The sequence below is a fragment of the Falco cherrug genome, chromosome 16 (genome assembly GCF_023634085.1).
Source record: "Falco cherrug isolate bFalChe1 chromosome 16, bFalChe1.pri, whole genome shotgun sequence".
Taxonomy (NCBI): Eukaryota; Metazoa; Chordata; class Aves; order Falconiformes; family Falconidae; genus Falco; species Falco cherrug.
In genome coordinates, this window is record NC_073712.1 from 9,301,149 (window position 1) to 9,317,331 (window position 16,183).

Sequence of the window (16,183 nt, forward strand, 5' to 3'; positions counted from 1 at the left end):
CCGCCCTCCGGCGGGGCCTGGCCGTCCCACCCGGGCGGGGCTCGGGCGACAGCGGGAGCAGGGTGGGCGCGGCCTGGGCTCCGCCGTGTGAGCAGCAGCAGCAGCGGCAGCTCGGCTCGGCTCGGCTCGGCCGGTGCCGTCGGCGCCGCAGCAGCGGCCGTCGGGGGCACGTGGCAGCCCCTGTCACCCTTTTTTCCGCGTGGACGCAGTCAACCCCCCCGGCGGCCCTGGGCGTGGCTGAGCCTCGGGCCAGGGCTTTAAACAAGACACAGATTTGCAGAGGCTAGGATGTGCACCCGTGGAATCGTGAGCAAGTTCGAGGACTGGATGTGGGAAGTTCGAGGGTAGCAGGAAAAGGGCCGTTTTCCTTACAGCGGCTTTTGCTAACACTCATAAACTAAGAGCCCCTAAAATTCATTTTCCAACCAGTAATATTTCCACTTTTGTTCTCAAGATTTTACCAAAAATGCTGACTCTGTTGCCAAAGTCTCAGATCTTTCTTCTCTTACAACTTTTTTCAGCTGCTGTTTTGTTTCTCAGTCTTCAGAAAGTCTGAGCCTGAAGCTGCCTGTGGGGCTTTGACAAGGGAGCACAAGGTAAGGTAGAGTCTCTTGAGAAATGGGGTTTCTATGTTAAGACACTTCCTCTCAGTGTTTAACGAATAAAAGTTATTTCCTGTTCTGTGCTGCATTAAAGTAACTGTACGGTTTTACCTCTCTGGATTGTTTTCATGTTTAGAATCAATTTTTCCCAAGGTGTATGTGGAAACCATGCAAAAAGACATAAGAAAAGATGCTTGAGTCTTATTTCAAATGCAGTTACACTCACCTAATGATCTGGCCGTACCGAAGGATGTTGGAGGTGGTTTCTCTTTTCAGTCACTCAGTGGTTTGTTTTCAGCCTGGCAGCATTTCAGGAAAATCATCCCAAATAGTTTATTTGACTTGCAATAGCAGAGTTTTATTAAGAATCTCTTGTTCCATTTGCAATGAAATACACTTTATTAGTTTTTTTTTTTTTAAAAAGAAACATTCAACCTACCTATGACTTAAAGCAAACCCCTGCATTTCCCCTTTTTTGCTTCCGAGCGACGCTGTGCTAAGCAGTATCACTCTACCAGTCAATGTATTCCTTCTAAAATAGCAAAAACATAAATCCATTTGAACAGACAAAATAACTTTATGCCAGTGAGATGTACCAAACAATAGGAAAATACTTTGTTATCTCCTAATACATATGAAGCAATAAAACATCTAAAAGAGGGAGTAGTTTTGCATTGGCTTATGATGACAAGTTTTTCAAAAAGTCTTTTATCATGCTTCTCCACTTCTCTAGGCGTTTTCATGCTAATTTTCCCTAAAAGTTTAGGAATGGAGCATTTTGCCTTGAGAAATAGTAGGTCTCCTTGCTACATAAATTTAGCAGCAGTTCAGGGGGATTTCACTCACTGCAAGAATTATCAGGAAGGTTTTGCTCTTTCCAGCTAGCAGTTTCAACTGATGTCCTGAATCTGTTTGCTGTTCTGCTCTGTGTGGCTGGGCTTTTCTGGTTGGTTGTTGTTGCAGATACGTTTGTGTTAATACTCCATTGCTTCTGGAAGAAAATAATTTACAGTGACAAAAGCATGTTTTCTTCTCTGGCTCTTTGACTGTACTCAGGAAGTGTGAATCACTCAATGTGGACTTGATTCAATCTTTTTGTGATTGTTTTTTCTCAAAAGCATTTCAGAAATGGTAATTTAGCTGCTTCTGCATTGTTCTTTCTCTAAACTGTGTTCCCAGGGTTATGGCAAGGGGACCAGCAAAAAATCCATGCACAAAATGTTAGCTGGCGAACTTCACTATGGGTCCCACCCCTGTCACTAAGCCTCTTGAGCACAAGTTCTTGTAGAGCTTCTGTAGCACAGAATGTCTCTTCTTCCTCAAAGCAAATCAAAAGACCATCTTTCAAAACCTGTCCTTTAGAGTTCCATAATTTCTCACAGAGCTCTGGGCAGAATTTTTAGACTCCTTCATATCTGGATCTACCAAACTCTGTTCCTAGATGTTACAGACAGTTTTCAATAATGGGGAGCTATGAAGAAAATCCCCCCTCCCCCCCCCCCTTTTTTTTTTTTCCAATTTAAAACCAAAAAAATGGATATGAATAAGCAGTGTTTGCAAATTTCTGTGATTACAAATTGCAAGCCAGGTTCCAAATGAAATTTACATTTGGGTTTTAATTTAGCTGTCAATAAAACCCAATAAAAACCAAATGTTTAATCTAGGAGACAAGAGAAGTAAGCAACAGACAGGAGGCATCTATGCCTAAATTAGTATCCTCAGCTTTCCTGGGTGGATAATGAACTAGGTTGTGGGAGGGTCACACTATCTGTGCTGAGCTCTGCCGTGTATCTCCCTGCATGATCCAGGGCAGCTGGCTTAAGCAGGGAGCTCTGATTTGTTTCATCTTACTCAGAGTGTATGTTCTTCATGGCAGGAGTAGTTAATGTATGTGCAGCCAAGAGGAGGAAGGTCTTGGTTCTTATTGGTGGTAATTGGGTAGAGCTAACCAGGATTAGAATTAAATACGTTCTTTCAGAAAAGTACTTTTATTTATTTATTTATTTTTTTAACTGGAGCTCATTGTTGGCTGATGATAGATAGTAAAACAGATCCGGGAGGGCCAAGGGAGAACCTGAGTGAATATATGGGGAGGAGCTGCGTGACAGGACCCCTTTACTTTGGAGGGGAGAGCTGTTTCCTGACTAGAGTCTATCGGTGCTGCCTTAATCACCACAGAAAACCGATTTAGGCAGGAGAGCAGATATAATAAGTGATTGCACAGTTACTCTACAGAAGGTACAAATGAAGACAAGACAAATTATTTAGAGTTAGTGACAGGGAATGTGTGGGGTCCATATCTTGCACTTTTCCCCAGCCTTCCGTGTTGACCCTTCTGCCTTCAGGAAGGTCACTGCCTACCTGCTGCTCCACAGCTTCCTCCTGCTGTGCCCCCATGAATGACCCCATGACCCACTGAGGTCAAGCAGTGCTGACAGCCAGCAGTATCACAGGACCTCAGGAGATCTCTGCGAAAGTCCAAGTTACAGGACTAGCTTTCCCCCGCCCTTTATTGCTGCCAGCTCAGCCTCAGACCCCCTCTGTCCTCCCAGGGTCTGAGCCTCGGATGTGGCACAGTGACTGGTCCCCAGTCCCCAGACGGCTGGGAACCTGTGACCCCTCATCAGCGTCCTTGCTGGAGCTGATGCTGATGACAAAGCAGGAGTCAATGCCCTGGCTTGGCGGGAGCACCCCACACTCCAGCCCTGCTCCCTGGCTCGCTGGCTTCCCGGATCAGTGGCTCGGTGAGCTCCTGCAGTGTTGCCAGCCTGTCCTGGCCATGGCTTCGTGGCTTGCTGGCTCAGTGAGCTCCTGTGGCATTGCTGGCCTGGCCTGTTTGTGGCTCATTGGGTTGGTGGCTTGGTGAGCTCCCTTGCTTAGTGGCCCAGTGGCTCGGTGACTCCCTGGCTTGCTAGCTCTCCGGCCCGACGGCTGGCCGAGCCCCGCGGCGCTGCCGCCAGTCCCGTCCCCGCGCTACGCGTGCGGCAGCGCCCTCTGCTGGCCGCGGCCGGCGCCGCTCTGCTCGCGGGGCCGGGCCGGGCACGGGGAGGGGAGGGGAAGCCCCGCAGTGTGAAGCGCTTGTGCCTCTCCGTGCCTCTGGTGGGAGTGGGCTCGGTGACAGTGGGCTTGGACAGCTGCGTCGCCTCAGATACATAATTTCTGCCTCAAATCCAGTGGATTTACGGTGCTCAAAGTACCAACCGTTCTTCCACACCCTGTATGCCATCTGTAGCTGGTGGCTGCGCAGCCATGGCGTGTTACCATGATGTTTGTGATTTCCAGGTTTTCTGTCCGTTAAGGTCTATAAGCTATTTGGAGCAAATCAATGTAATTAAAGAAAGAAGGGACACATAGTAATTTTGTCAATAGGGTTATCAGATTGAAGTAAGCAGTTGGTAGGCAGTGTTACTGCCTGAGCCACGCTAGCTCAGTCCGATTTGCTCTGAAGACTGACATTTCCATCTTGAACACATCTAGCTTCCAATTTCATGGACCGTATGGCTTTATGTTTTAAAAAGCCTCCTATTGTCAAAGTGTCCCTCACAGGCCCTTGCATAGCCTATCTTGCATGAAACAAGCATGTAGATGTTTGTAACAGCTTTCTAATCTGGATGTTTCTTTGTGGTTAGATTTACAGTTATGCAGATCCTGGCACAAAGACCATTTGGTTTTGGTTACTTTCTCATTGCAGAGCATGCTGGCAAACTTTTGAAAGAAGTGTTATCCAATGGTAGCATGAGATGTTTAGATACTGGTGAACATGTGGTGTTACTTTTATTTGTAATGACAGATGGATGAGAAACCATCCTTGCCTGGGCAAGTGCTGTTTAACTTAAATTATTACAAGAAAGCCTGAGGTTTCAATCCTATAAAGATCACCCCTAAGCTGACTTCAGAATTAAAACATTTAAAATGTATCCCTACAGGCCTGAATTATACTATTCTCCTTCCAGGTCTGACCTACTCTTTGTCTGTTCTTCCAAATTGTTCTCTTGCTAAATGATTGAGCTTTGAGAGATTAGGAGGGCATGATATTGTTATTTCTCTCTGGTGTTCAGCTGTTTCCTAAATGTTTTACAAGCATGGACCTACAGTTATTGCAGTTTTATGCTTTATGAACAGCAAAACTTTCATATGCATTCTTCTTAGCTCTGCAGAGTATTGTTCTGGTTTCCTAGAATCATAGAATAGAATCACAGAGTGGTTTGGGTTGGAAGGGACCTTAAAGACCATCTAGCTCCAACCCCTCTGCCATGGGCAGGGACACCTTCCACTAGATCAGGTTACTCTCAGCCCCATCCGGCCTGGTCCTGAACCCTTCCAGGGATGGGGCACCCACAGCTGCTCTGGGCACCCTGTGCCAGTGCCTCGCCGCCCTCACAGTGAAGAATTTCTTCCCTATATCTAATCTAAATCTCCCCTCTTTCAGTTTAAAGCCATTCCCCCCTTGTGCTATCTGTTTCCTATTTCTCAGATCTTTCTATGCATGCTGAGCTCAAATTCCCTGTTTAAGGTCCAAAATAGCCTTTCAGAGAAGCACAGACTAGGGAATGAGGAGGAGCTCCCTTACAAAAATAATGTGATTTCCTGGCTTTAAATGTGTTATTTACACGGAACTACAACTGACCTTGAATTCCAAGCAAACAGCCCAGAAACCATAATGGACTCCTGTTCTGAGAGGGACAATGAAACTTGCATCATACTGTTGGCATTTGTATTGCTGTTTCCATTTCCACTGAGTAACTGTTGGCATGCTAGGCCTGACAACACTGCCTCTGTCTCAGAATGCAGCTCAGGAATTGCTCCCTGGACTACAAAATAGGTCAGAAGGGACTGTGCTTCTCCAACTGTCTGAGCAAATAGTCTGCTCCTTTGTTTCCTTCCACACTTTTTAAATTTTTTAAAATATAATTACTTGTTTTGCATCAGGAGCTTGCGTTACAGGTCAGTCTGCAAAGCTTATATGAAGCTGTTGAGAACTATGATTGGATCCCCTGACAATTGCACTGGCCTGATTTTCTCTTTTAAAGAGTGTCCAGAATTTGCTGTGCTTCAAATCCTGGCCTATCTCTGAAAGCTGCTTTTCAGAAAAGGCATTGCAAGTCTGTAAAATCACAGAAGCCTCTAAACTACTTAATTTCCACAACAAGCAAAGCATGACCCAGATGTTATTTCAACTATCTCCCCTTAATGGCCAAAATAGAAAAGAGGATAGAAGAATATCTCATTTTCTTTTCTGTTCTCTCCCAGTAAGCAGCTCACAGTCCCAGTTTGTCTTTCTGAGTCCTCTTCCAGCTCTCTGCTAAACAAATGACAGGCATTCATCCAATTACCAGTTAATTTTTCTCTTTGTGGATTCCTTCTGCTCTTTGGGCCTAATTTCCCTCTACTCAGGTAGATTTCCAGTTACATGAGTTACTTCCACTTTGATTCAGCAGCTCTTCTTACTAAGGTGAGTACCTCCACAAGGTGCAGATGAGCGGTTCTAAATACTTAGGCAAATGTCCGTCCTGTGAGTGAGTTTAGTGAACAGGACATATCTGCAGAAAGACTGATGGTGACTTAGTTTGCAGGCTTATGTAAACAGTCACACCATGCACAGCCTCTTAGATGTGATTGCATGTGTTAGGAAGAAACATTTCCACTAAATTTTGCCTGGCCAAAGGAAGAAATAAGGTTCTGTATCAGAGCTCAACAATCTGCTGTCATCTCTAACTTAGAAGAACGTGTTCCCCTCAAGAAAAACAAAGGAGACAAACATGTAATAGAAGCTGGAGTTGAAGAGCCCCTTTCGCTCACTTTTGCCATAGCGACATCCAGTTTTTAGAGGTGGAGTGTTTCCTTGATTTGGGATGAAACTGCCCAGAAAGGAAGCTTTGTCCCTTTGTCCCTGGTTAATGTTGCCCCTGGACAAGAAGTGATTGTTACAAAAAGCAAGTTTAGTTGTTTCTGCTACTACTGCAGTTTCTAACTGCCCGTTCTGGTCAGTTGACGTTGATAGGTCCATGAACTATCTATGATAAAATGTAACAAATGCCCATGAAATGTTGTAATTTGGCTTCATTTCCCTGGAAGGATTAGAAGAGTAAAGAGATGCTTTGTTTCCCAGGAAACCTGGGCTAGAGGGTGATAACATGATCTGTCACACTGAAAAATACTAAGGAAAAACAGGTTATCAAAACTGTTGCTCAAGATTTAATTAGAAGGAATTCTTCTGCTATGTATGATGGCTAAGATAATTTTGAGCTAATCTAGCTTGTTGGGTCAGCATGGAAAATGAGGTACGGAACTGCTTCTGTGATGAGTCATAGTGGGTCCAGAACAGCTGTACAGGGATAAACTTAACTTGGCCTAGGCCTAAGAGTCTCCGCTGTCGGTTGCAGTGTGACCAACTACTGAATACGAGTGCTTAGACGACAGAAGTGAATGGCATTTGCCTATACACAGCCTGATTTCATGTTATTGAATATACATATCTTTCCTACCATGCTTTAAAACACCCCCCCCTTATATAGCTTAAAAAACATGCCTGCAATAATGGAGTGTGAGATACTGTTTCTTCACGTGGCCTTTCTGCCTTATAAACTAACAATTTCTAGGACATATGCCATATTGCAACACAAGCTTTAAACACAAAATAAAAAATGTTTTGAAAAGGACATCAGTAGAATGAGTCTTTAATGGGCCTCAATTTAAAGAGATGAGATGCTCTCCATGAAGTAGAACACATCCTGGCACTGCCTACCTGTTCTTTTACTTCCTCTTTGATATGCGATCCTTAGACTCCCTCTCTCTGATTTCTTTTGAGACTGTGTGCTCTTTCACATCATAACTGAAACTGTTCTGGAGCTGAGGCAGATTTCTTCATGGTAATTATTCCAAGAGGAGGCATCTTCATCTTCACCATACTGCTTGCAACAGAGAACGTGCTTGTTTGAAGTAGTAAACACTTTTCCATGACCTAGAAGGAGAGGGCCCAACTACATGTTTTGTTTGATTTTGTGGTATGTTCACCTATACGTGAATTGTGCCTTAGCATTCCTGCCACCACTAATAAGAGTGTCCTGTTCAACCTGAACCCCGTCCCTCCAAAATCAGTGTGCTGCTTTTCACTTTGAAACTAAAACCACCACAGCATAGAAACCTTGCTGTATGCACTGCTGGAAAAAGCATAAAGGTCCTTACCTGTACATCTCATTTATAGAGTAAGATCTTAATGCTCGAAAACTATAACATCCTAAAATACATTCTTGTAATGTCAAAGTCAGATAATATTCAGGCAATGCAAAGAATATGGCCCAAGCATCAAGCCTTAAAAATTCATTTTTTACTTCAAATATGGTGTCCTGGCCATGGTGGAGAACATGACATAAGTGAAAATAAAAGAGTGTAGTAGGGAAGAACAGCACAGGATTCAACAGTGTCTTTTACAGACTTCGCAAATTCTTCTTGGACTGCATATATCAACAGTGTCTTTTACAGACTTTGCAAATTCTTCTTGGACTGCGTATATCAAGAAGTGGATGCATACCTGCACATGTACTTTTCTGCTATATTTACAGACTTATCAGTATGAAGGACTGACATAATCTTCATTCTTACAGCTTGAATGCCTTGAGGTACTGCCGGTGATCCCTGGTTGTAATGCCCAGTGACACATGAAAAGGTGGATTTTCCAGAGCTTGTGCCTTTTGTATATTCATTTATTCTGGCTTCAGGATGCTTTCACCAGTCTACAAGGCATGTATCACAACCGTCATGAGGCCCAGCATGAAAGTGGAGATTTTCTGCAGAGACCAGGCTACTGGAGTGATCCCAGAACTGTAAGTTCTTGAGAGCTTGTCCTACTCAGCCTTGTGGTTTAGTCCCATGTAAATCTGTTCTTCTCTTTAGGGAATTAAAACCTAATACATAAAAAAGGATCTGAGCAATTTATTTCATAGTGGTCTGGGACTGTTTATTAAAGAAAGCCTATCAAAAGCTCTGCTAATCTCTGTGCTGTATGACGTGACATACAGGGGAGTGTGTGCAGTTCTGCTCTTTGCCTGGGAAGTAACAGAGGTCATGTACTGTGTCTCAACAGCAGAAATTCAGGGTACTGTACGGTACTGCAAGCGTTGCCAGCCATTCCAGGAATACCCCTGGGGCAATTGCCCAGGGGTACATGTAATGTCATCCAGTCAGCATGGAGTTCCCAAAGGCCCTGACTCACAATCTGCATCACAGGATGGAATGTGCTGTTGCTGCTGTCTTGATTTGAAAATTGTTTTGAGCCAAGTAAGAAAAGGAAACTGTTCCAAAGGGCAATGGAAAAAAGAAAGTTACTTAAATTCAAAGCGTATGCCTCAGGATCAAGGAAGTTTACTAGACGGGTTTTAAACTACACATTTCTGTGGTCCTTAAAAAATGCATCAAGGCTGGAATGTGAAATAAGAGAACCTCGTGGTGAAAACTGCCACATATTTTCTGCATTTCACTTTATTGACATGAAGGACAGTAGTGATTTGTAACATGATGAGAAATAACAGTTTCACCAGTGAGTGCTCTAAGCTGGGTCAGATGGCGAATGAATGAGCAATGTATTGTCTGGCATGCTCCCACCAACAGATTCTGGCATCAGCTCAGATCTACCTCTAGCTGGCATAATCATTCCAGCAGTGTAAGACGAAGACCATAAGTAGCAGGGATTGAGTAGCACTTGCAGGGTTTGCATGTCATTATGATGGTGGATAGGGCAGCCCAGCAGACATTAAAAGTCCTTAAACAGAAGTGTCTGCTTCCACAGAACTACTTTAAGCTAGGAATTGATGGAGGTTTAGGCATTTTTCAGAGTTCACTATATAATGACAGCAGCAGCAGACAATGTATGAACTGCAGGTGCTCAGCATCACAGAAATACTCACTAAAACATGTTGATAAACGTGTATTGTTTATTGTCTTAAAGAATGTAAATACGTTCTTTTTGTTGGTTACATAGAAGAAAATAAGGGAAACTCTAGTAACTCCTTTCTTTTTCTCCTGTTTCACTGAGTGCTTGATGACTTTCAATCAAGAAAGCTAGCTTTTAGAGCAAACAGACAAGCAATATTTTGGTGTTCAAAAGCTACACCGCTAGTAGCATTTGGTTAGTGTTTTATCTGGGAGACCACCATGGTGCCTGCTATACCCTTACTACAAAATGTGATTTTTCTCTTGGCACAGGAAAACTGCCTGTGTTTTAGCAGAAGAATATTTGGACAGAGAATTCAGCTATCTAAGAGAAGTTTTTGTTTCTGTTGCAAGGAATCCTCAATCCAGCAAGTTTACGGTAAATTATTTTATTAATTTTTCGGAAGATTTCTCTGCTATTTAATCTGTTCTACAGGCTACCCAATGGTAATGGCTCCATTTCCCATAGTGTGACTCAAGTCATGTGAAAGGCTGATAACAGGAGTGCACCAGAGATAAGATGCCGATTCTCTGACTTAGCAGCTTCTTTACATGCACTATGAATGTTGGTGGAACTTTGTAGTCCAGGGTTTAAGCACCAATGAAATTTAATTATTCCTGCAGGATGAGCTGTTGCTGAGGAACAGTCTCAGCCACTGACCAAGGAGTCTAAATAGGTTATCTGAATTTTACCCTGAGTTACTCCTTTCCAAGGACAAAATTGAAGGGAAAGGTCCAATATGAGCTTCATTCTGTCATGTGAATGCTTGCTTCTCAAATAAAATTAAATGGTGCTGAGTTTTGCATGCAACTTTCATGGAAATTTGCTGGGAAGCAGATGCATTAAGAAGAGAAGGGACTCTTAAAAATGATGTCTCCAAAGCTATTTTTATTCTGTTTGTACAAAGTTGTTGCATGTGTTACAACTGCTAGCACATTAGAGATGTACTAAGTGTCCTTCCACAGCAAATACTCATACAAATTCATACATACTCATACAAATTCAGAAATACCTGACAACTCATAAAGGTGTTCAACTGTATCTGGGTAGAGAAGTCAAATACTTTCGATTTTAAGACTGAAATCAGGTGCTAATAGTGACTGATGTTTTTCTTAAGAACACGCCACTAAGACCAAAATTTCCTTTTTCAGGCTAAGTCAAATTTGCCCATGTCTATAAAAGCTATTTATTGTACACTTAAGTATACAAAACTTCACTGAGTTTTATAACCCTCCTCCACTTTCCCAATTCCTACTAACCCCTGTGAGAAGCACTCATTGGGACTGTTAAAATATTTGCAGTGTGGAAAAGGAAAATCACAGAAGTACTATGACATACTTTTACTAGGTTGGTTCTATTTCATATGGATCCTTATTCCAATCATGATAGAATCCAATTTGCTCTTCCATTCACATGGCTCCCTGAGCACTGCTTTTCTGCTTCTGGCTTGAAAATTTCACAATTCACACCAATTTCAGGCATGTCAGAAGAGTGAAGAGAAAGCCATTATGTGTAACAGTCATATAATCAAACGGATGCAAGGGCTTACCACTGAACACAGGAAAAAAATAGAGTTGAATAGTTACAAAAATGACAAGAACAAGGCATGTCATGGGAACTCCTGCTCGCAGGCATAAAGCTAGAAAACCAAAGGGTAACTTTAGTCTTATACCTGACTTACTCAGAATTCTTAAAAAAGGGAATTTTGATGAAGTAAATGCTTTAAGAAAACCCAAACAGGCAAGGGAAAAAATCCATCCTGTTATATTGAAAGTACTAAATTATTTATCAGTAATATTGGCATCTCACCAACAGCTGTAGGGTAGCTGGGCTGTTCCTCAGAAGACTCCTGGTTTTCTTCAGAACTAGTTACTAGCTGACTTTTGAAGATGGCTAAAATTCCCATGGTGTGGGAATTCACCTATTTCTGAGCTCAAAGATGCTACAGCATGGGTAAAACTGTGTGCATAAAGAGAGAGATACACCATGATGTGAGGGGAAAATACTACTGTAAGGGCCATACAGACACATATGCAGGAGTTCAGGGGAAAGAAGGTACATAAGGCTAAGGATCAAAAGACATGAAACAGAATTTGAAGGAAATAGATTGATGCAATCATATTGTGATACTGTATGTGTGCAACAAGAGAAAGTTTTTGTCAGGGGCCACAGCTGCTGCTGCTAATGGAAAGTTGCCAGTGTTTTAAATAGACTTCTACATTTTCCCAGGTCTTAGAAATAATAGAAAAGGCCATTAGGAATAGAATAGGATGAAGTGGTTAGGGAAAATGGGGAAAAAGGTATTGGAGTTTCATTACTGTCTGTGAACTGTAGAGGAGAATTTGAGAGATCCATTTCTAGTGTTTAAATATGTTTGTGTAAAAAGATGAGCCAAATGACAGGACCCTTCCTTTGAAAGCATTCCACAGCTGGATAGTTTGGGCTGCCCTTTATTTCCATTATTCTCACTCTAAATTTTCTTTTCCTGTTCTTCTTTTTTAAACAAACATTACTGGATTCCAGAAAGCTAATATTGGGAAGGTATTTCCCCTATTCTTACACTTACATTCTCAAGCTGTTTCCTTTAGCATTTACTGGCAGCTACTGACAAAAGTAGATGGACCGTTGGTATGACCAGAACATATATTTCTATATCTGGCATTTCTTTCAAGTCAGTTCTGAGAATTGCACTACTCTGCAAGATGTCTGAAACAACTATATTAGTCCACAACCTGTACTCTTCCCATTTCTACCTTCAGTTTGGAAAAAACAAGCCCGTTTGGTGCCTGTGTCTATTAGCTTTCATGGTGTGCACACTACTGAAGCTAAGTAAGTGTATTTATTAGCTTAAACAGGAAGCTTCTTTCAAAGACTGTGCACCACAGCCAGGAAAGCTTCCAGAAACATATGCTCTGAGATGATCTAAACATGTTCATTATTCAGACTGTGAATAGCTTTAAAGGGGCCAAATTTCTTGGGTTTGCTTCAGCTGGGAAAGTAATTCAAATAGAAAAGTAAGAATCACTTGATCATTTAAGAAAACTTATGTTTTGGCCAAAAAGCTGCTCAAAGTAGGAGAAAGAAAAATAAAATTTACTTTGATAAATATATATTAGAAGATTGGAAATACAAGAAACTGGAAAAGTAAGTAGAAGGACCATACATTTTTTTCCAGAATGTTGATGCTCTAAACCCACTTATATGAAGAAAAAGAACCCAACAACAGCATCACTTCATAAGCAGATATAATGGTCGTGAAAAATTCAGACACATTTAATGAATTTTACATTTTGGGGATACAACAGGTAATATGCCTGTGAAGCTAGCTATAACTATTATTCAGCAATTTTACCAAAAAACCAACCCTGCAGTCACCATCAAATTTTCGGTCAATGTATTTTTCACAGTGGTTTATGTTGTAAAATTCTATGCCTCTATAACAGTGTTTCAAACCAAATGAAACCCATCTCATTTAGTCCCACGAGAGTGGGAGAAGCTTGGACTAGATATTCTGAAACTACACTAGAGGGCAGTTGAGCTGTTTCTTCCAGAGTAGGTAAAGGTCAGAATAGTAGAATGTTTACTCAAGAGCAGCAGTGGACAGAATTGAACATGGGAATTAGTAGGATTTATTGGTATCAGTTTGGTAGAATAATTGATGATTTTCCCCAACAGCCTACTGTGGGGGAGTAGGTACAAATTCCCAGGTGTAAATTTCACTTAAGGGTAATGTGAGTAATTAGGAGGAAACAATCTAAAGATTGCTGATTGATTGCAGTAGTGTTTTGTCTTTCTGCATGGATCAACCACAGACTTGTGGGATCTTTTGGGAGTTTAAAAGAAAATCTAGTCTCAAATAGAGCTAATGTCCAAAGAGTTGAGCTGCAATTTGGAATCAGCTCCCACTGGATTGCTCTCACTCCAGTTCTGTCCCCTCCCCAAGTATAGTGTGATGGCCTAAAAAGATTGCTTATGTGGAAATGGAACAAACAGCATTTGACAGCCTTTCTATAAAGTATCCGTAATAAAACCTGAAGACTAGAAAGGTAGTACAGGCCTGCCAGTAGACCCCAATACTTAGTAACACACTTCAGAATTTCAGAGGTTTGGTTAAAAAAATTTAAAAATAATGATCTGTTCCCATTGTGGAAAACACTCCTGGAAGTTTGACTAAGGTTTTGAGCTTTTGATTGATCAAAATAGTCGTTGTTCTTTGGAAACATGCAACAAAGACAAGGTATTTGAGCTTAGAAACTCTCCGTCTAATTGAGAGACAACCCCTGGCCGAAGTGTTCTGAACTAATGAATCAGATCATGATTTATACATGTGGCCCTGTTAAAAATACCTTTTGAATATTTAGTGTTTATGCTGATCAAATTTTCTAGTTTTTTTCTGTAACCCGAAGTTTGCCTTGTTCACCAAAACAAAAAAAATGTTATAATAAAATTCCATGAATTGGGCTTTAATAAAAAGGAGTTTTATTTACCTAGGAGGTATAGAAAGAAAATTTACGTCTCTCTGAGATTAAGGCCTCCCTAGCATTTGCATCTGCACCCCACCATTTTGAGGCTGTAGTTCTGGAGCTTGGCCCCAGGGCAGGGCATTTATTTTCTCTCAGCTTGTTTGTAGGACCCATTGTTAGCGGGCGGCTGACTCCAGATGTTGCTGCACAGTACAACTGAAAATTCATTTCCAGCAGATGATTGTAATCTATGTGTAAAACAAACTTTGCTTGAGAATTGGCAGCTGTCTCCAAAGCAGGCTGTATTTGACTGGCTAAGTTTCAAACAATTCTCCCTATGCCCTGACAGCAGACACAACGGAACTCCAGTTCACTGCACCTTCACTCACAGTTGTTGGTGAAATGAAGCGACAAGCTACAATTGAGTTTCTGGGCAATTTACAGGCCTCCTAGTGAGTCAGATTTCCTATGAAGGACATGGACTCCTTTGTGGAACATCTACTTTTTGCTAATTGCGCTCACCCAGATGTAGAGGAAATACTGGCCAATCTAGTGATCCTTCTTCCATCTCTGTCTGCTGTCTCTTAAGCAACCTCTTGTCCTCATCCTTCCCTGCTGCAATATCCTGTCCTCTTTCACATCTTAATACCTGGATTGTTCTGCTTCTGCCGCCACCATTTTGGCATCCTCTGGAGCAGTCTTTTGTGACTCTTCAAGTCCTGTACCCCCTTTTTTTCCCTTACACTTCTCCCTAGGTAATTTCATTTGTTCTTCAGAGCTGGAACTACTTCATCCTCCTCCTCCACCAGGTGACAGTCCCCTGCTGTCACAAGCACCACACACTGCTCAGCTCCTTTCAGGTTTTGCAGGGGCCCTCACTGGAAGCTCTGCACCCCACCAGTATGGTGGAGCCCCAGAACAGAAGTGCTGCAGCAGCTCTACACCACCCTCACAAGTCGAGCCCAGCTCTTGGGCAGTCCGAAGGGTTTGTTGCTTTAGGTGATGGTTCTGTTCAGCTCCTGTGTGTGTGATGCTGAAGGCAGCTGCAGCCGTTGGCTGCTTTCAGACAGGCAGCTGCCAGCAGCAGGTGGGCCCCTGTCACGGTCCACTCAGTGGACTTATGATCATTCGTTAACTATGATCTCGAAGCACAAAAATCAAGGCGACCACGCCAAGGGGTTATGCTTCAATCAAACAGCACAATATTATTGTTTGCCCATAAAGCAGCTTGCGATAGGTAGAAAGACAGAAAGTGAAGAGAAGATAAAGTAAAAAGAAAAGGAAAGAGGATTATAGCTACCACCATGGGTCCAAGGCGTCCTGCCGGTCCTTCTGATCGTCGTGATCCTTGATGAGGAAGATCTCCAAAGTTCAGTTGCTAAGAAGGCATCTTTTATGCCAAGCAACACACCTTGCTCCTCCTCTGGTCCATGGACTGCGCCAGTCTCCGCCTTCTCGAGCCAGTTTATCACACATGTCCAAAGAGGAGTGCCCAAGGCGTGGTTTGCCTTAGAGGCAGGTAGCTTCAGACCAGGAGGTGTGTTTTTGTATTATAATGATATTATAATGAAGAAAGTTCACCTAAAGTTTATGTTTTCTGGTTTGTTGTTATGACCACGGTTGTGATCCATCTTCTGGACAGCTGTTACATGGCCTTATTGTAGTTGTTCCTTTCAATCCCAGGTGGCAGGGAACGGCATAGTACTCCTCGTACCGTGCAGTTCTCCTTCCCAGGGTCTTTGTGTCTTGGTGCCCACGAGGACCACATTCCATCTCCAGGTCTCTGTTGGCAATGTTGAGACAATACTGTTCTCTTTAGACCGACTCTTACAGCCCCCACGGGCAGGCAGGCCCCCACGGGCGGGCAGGCCCCCACGGGCGGGCAGGCCCCCACGCTGTGAAACTCCCTGTGCACTGGCAGCCCCTGCGCCAGGTCAGACTTGGCCTGTAGGAGCGGGTGGGCCACGTGTTCCTGGCCTGGCCTGGTCCCCCTTGTCCCCTCGTGGCAGCAGGTGAGCAGTGGTGGGTGGCCCGTGGGCTAGTGGCCGTGGTGGGGGTAGCAAGGGCTGCTAGTGTGTGCCAGGCTCATGCTGCTGGCCAGTCCTGGAAGGTTCTGGGCTCGCCACCAGCTCGGTGCGACTGTGCAGCTGCTGCCTCCTGCTGCAGCCCACTGTCCCTCCTGCGGGGCT

General features: G+C 43.1%; 1 protein-coding gene across 34 annotated transcripts in view; it reads left to right on the top strand.

Annotated features, from left to right (window-relative positions):
- Window positions 1-29: 29 nt before the first annotated feature.
- Window positions 30-16,183, top strand: part of LOC129737458 (uncharacterized) — a 142,462-nt gene continuing 126,308 nt past the window's right edge. For 8 of the 34 annotated variants that reach the window (XR_008735334.1, XR_008735335.1, XR_008735336.1 and 5 more), the window contains exons 1-5: window positions 44-306; window positions 522-596; window positions 8,207-8,221; window positions 8,321-8,425; window positions 9,804-9,909. Coding sequence is in view for 13 of the 34 variants with exons in the window: in XM_055727911.1 (XP_055583886.1) it covers window positions 289-306; window positions 522-596; window positions 8,207-8,221; window positions 8,321-8,425; window positions 9,804-9,909 (319 nt within the window). In the remaining 21 variants the exon portion in view is untranslated. Of the gene's footprint in view, window positions 597-8,206; window positions 8,426-9,803; window positions 9,910-16,183 lie in introns of all 34 variants that reach the window. The other 26 variants (XR_008735344.1, XR_008735343.1, XR_008735346.1 and 23 more) reach the window with 16 other exon arrangements.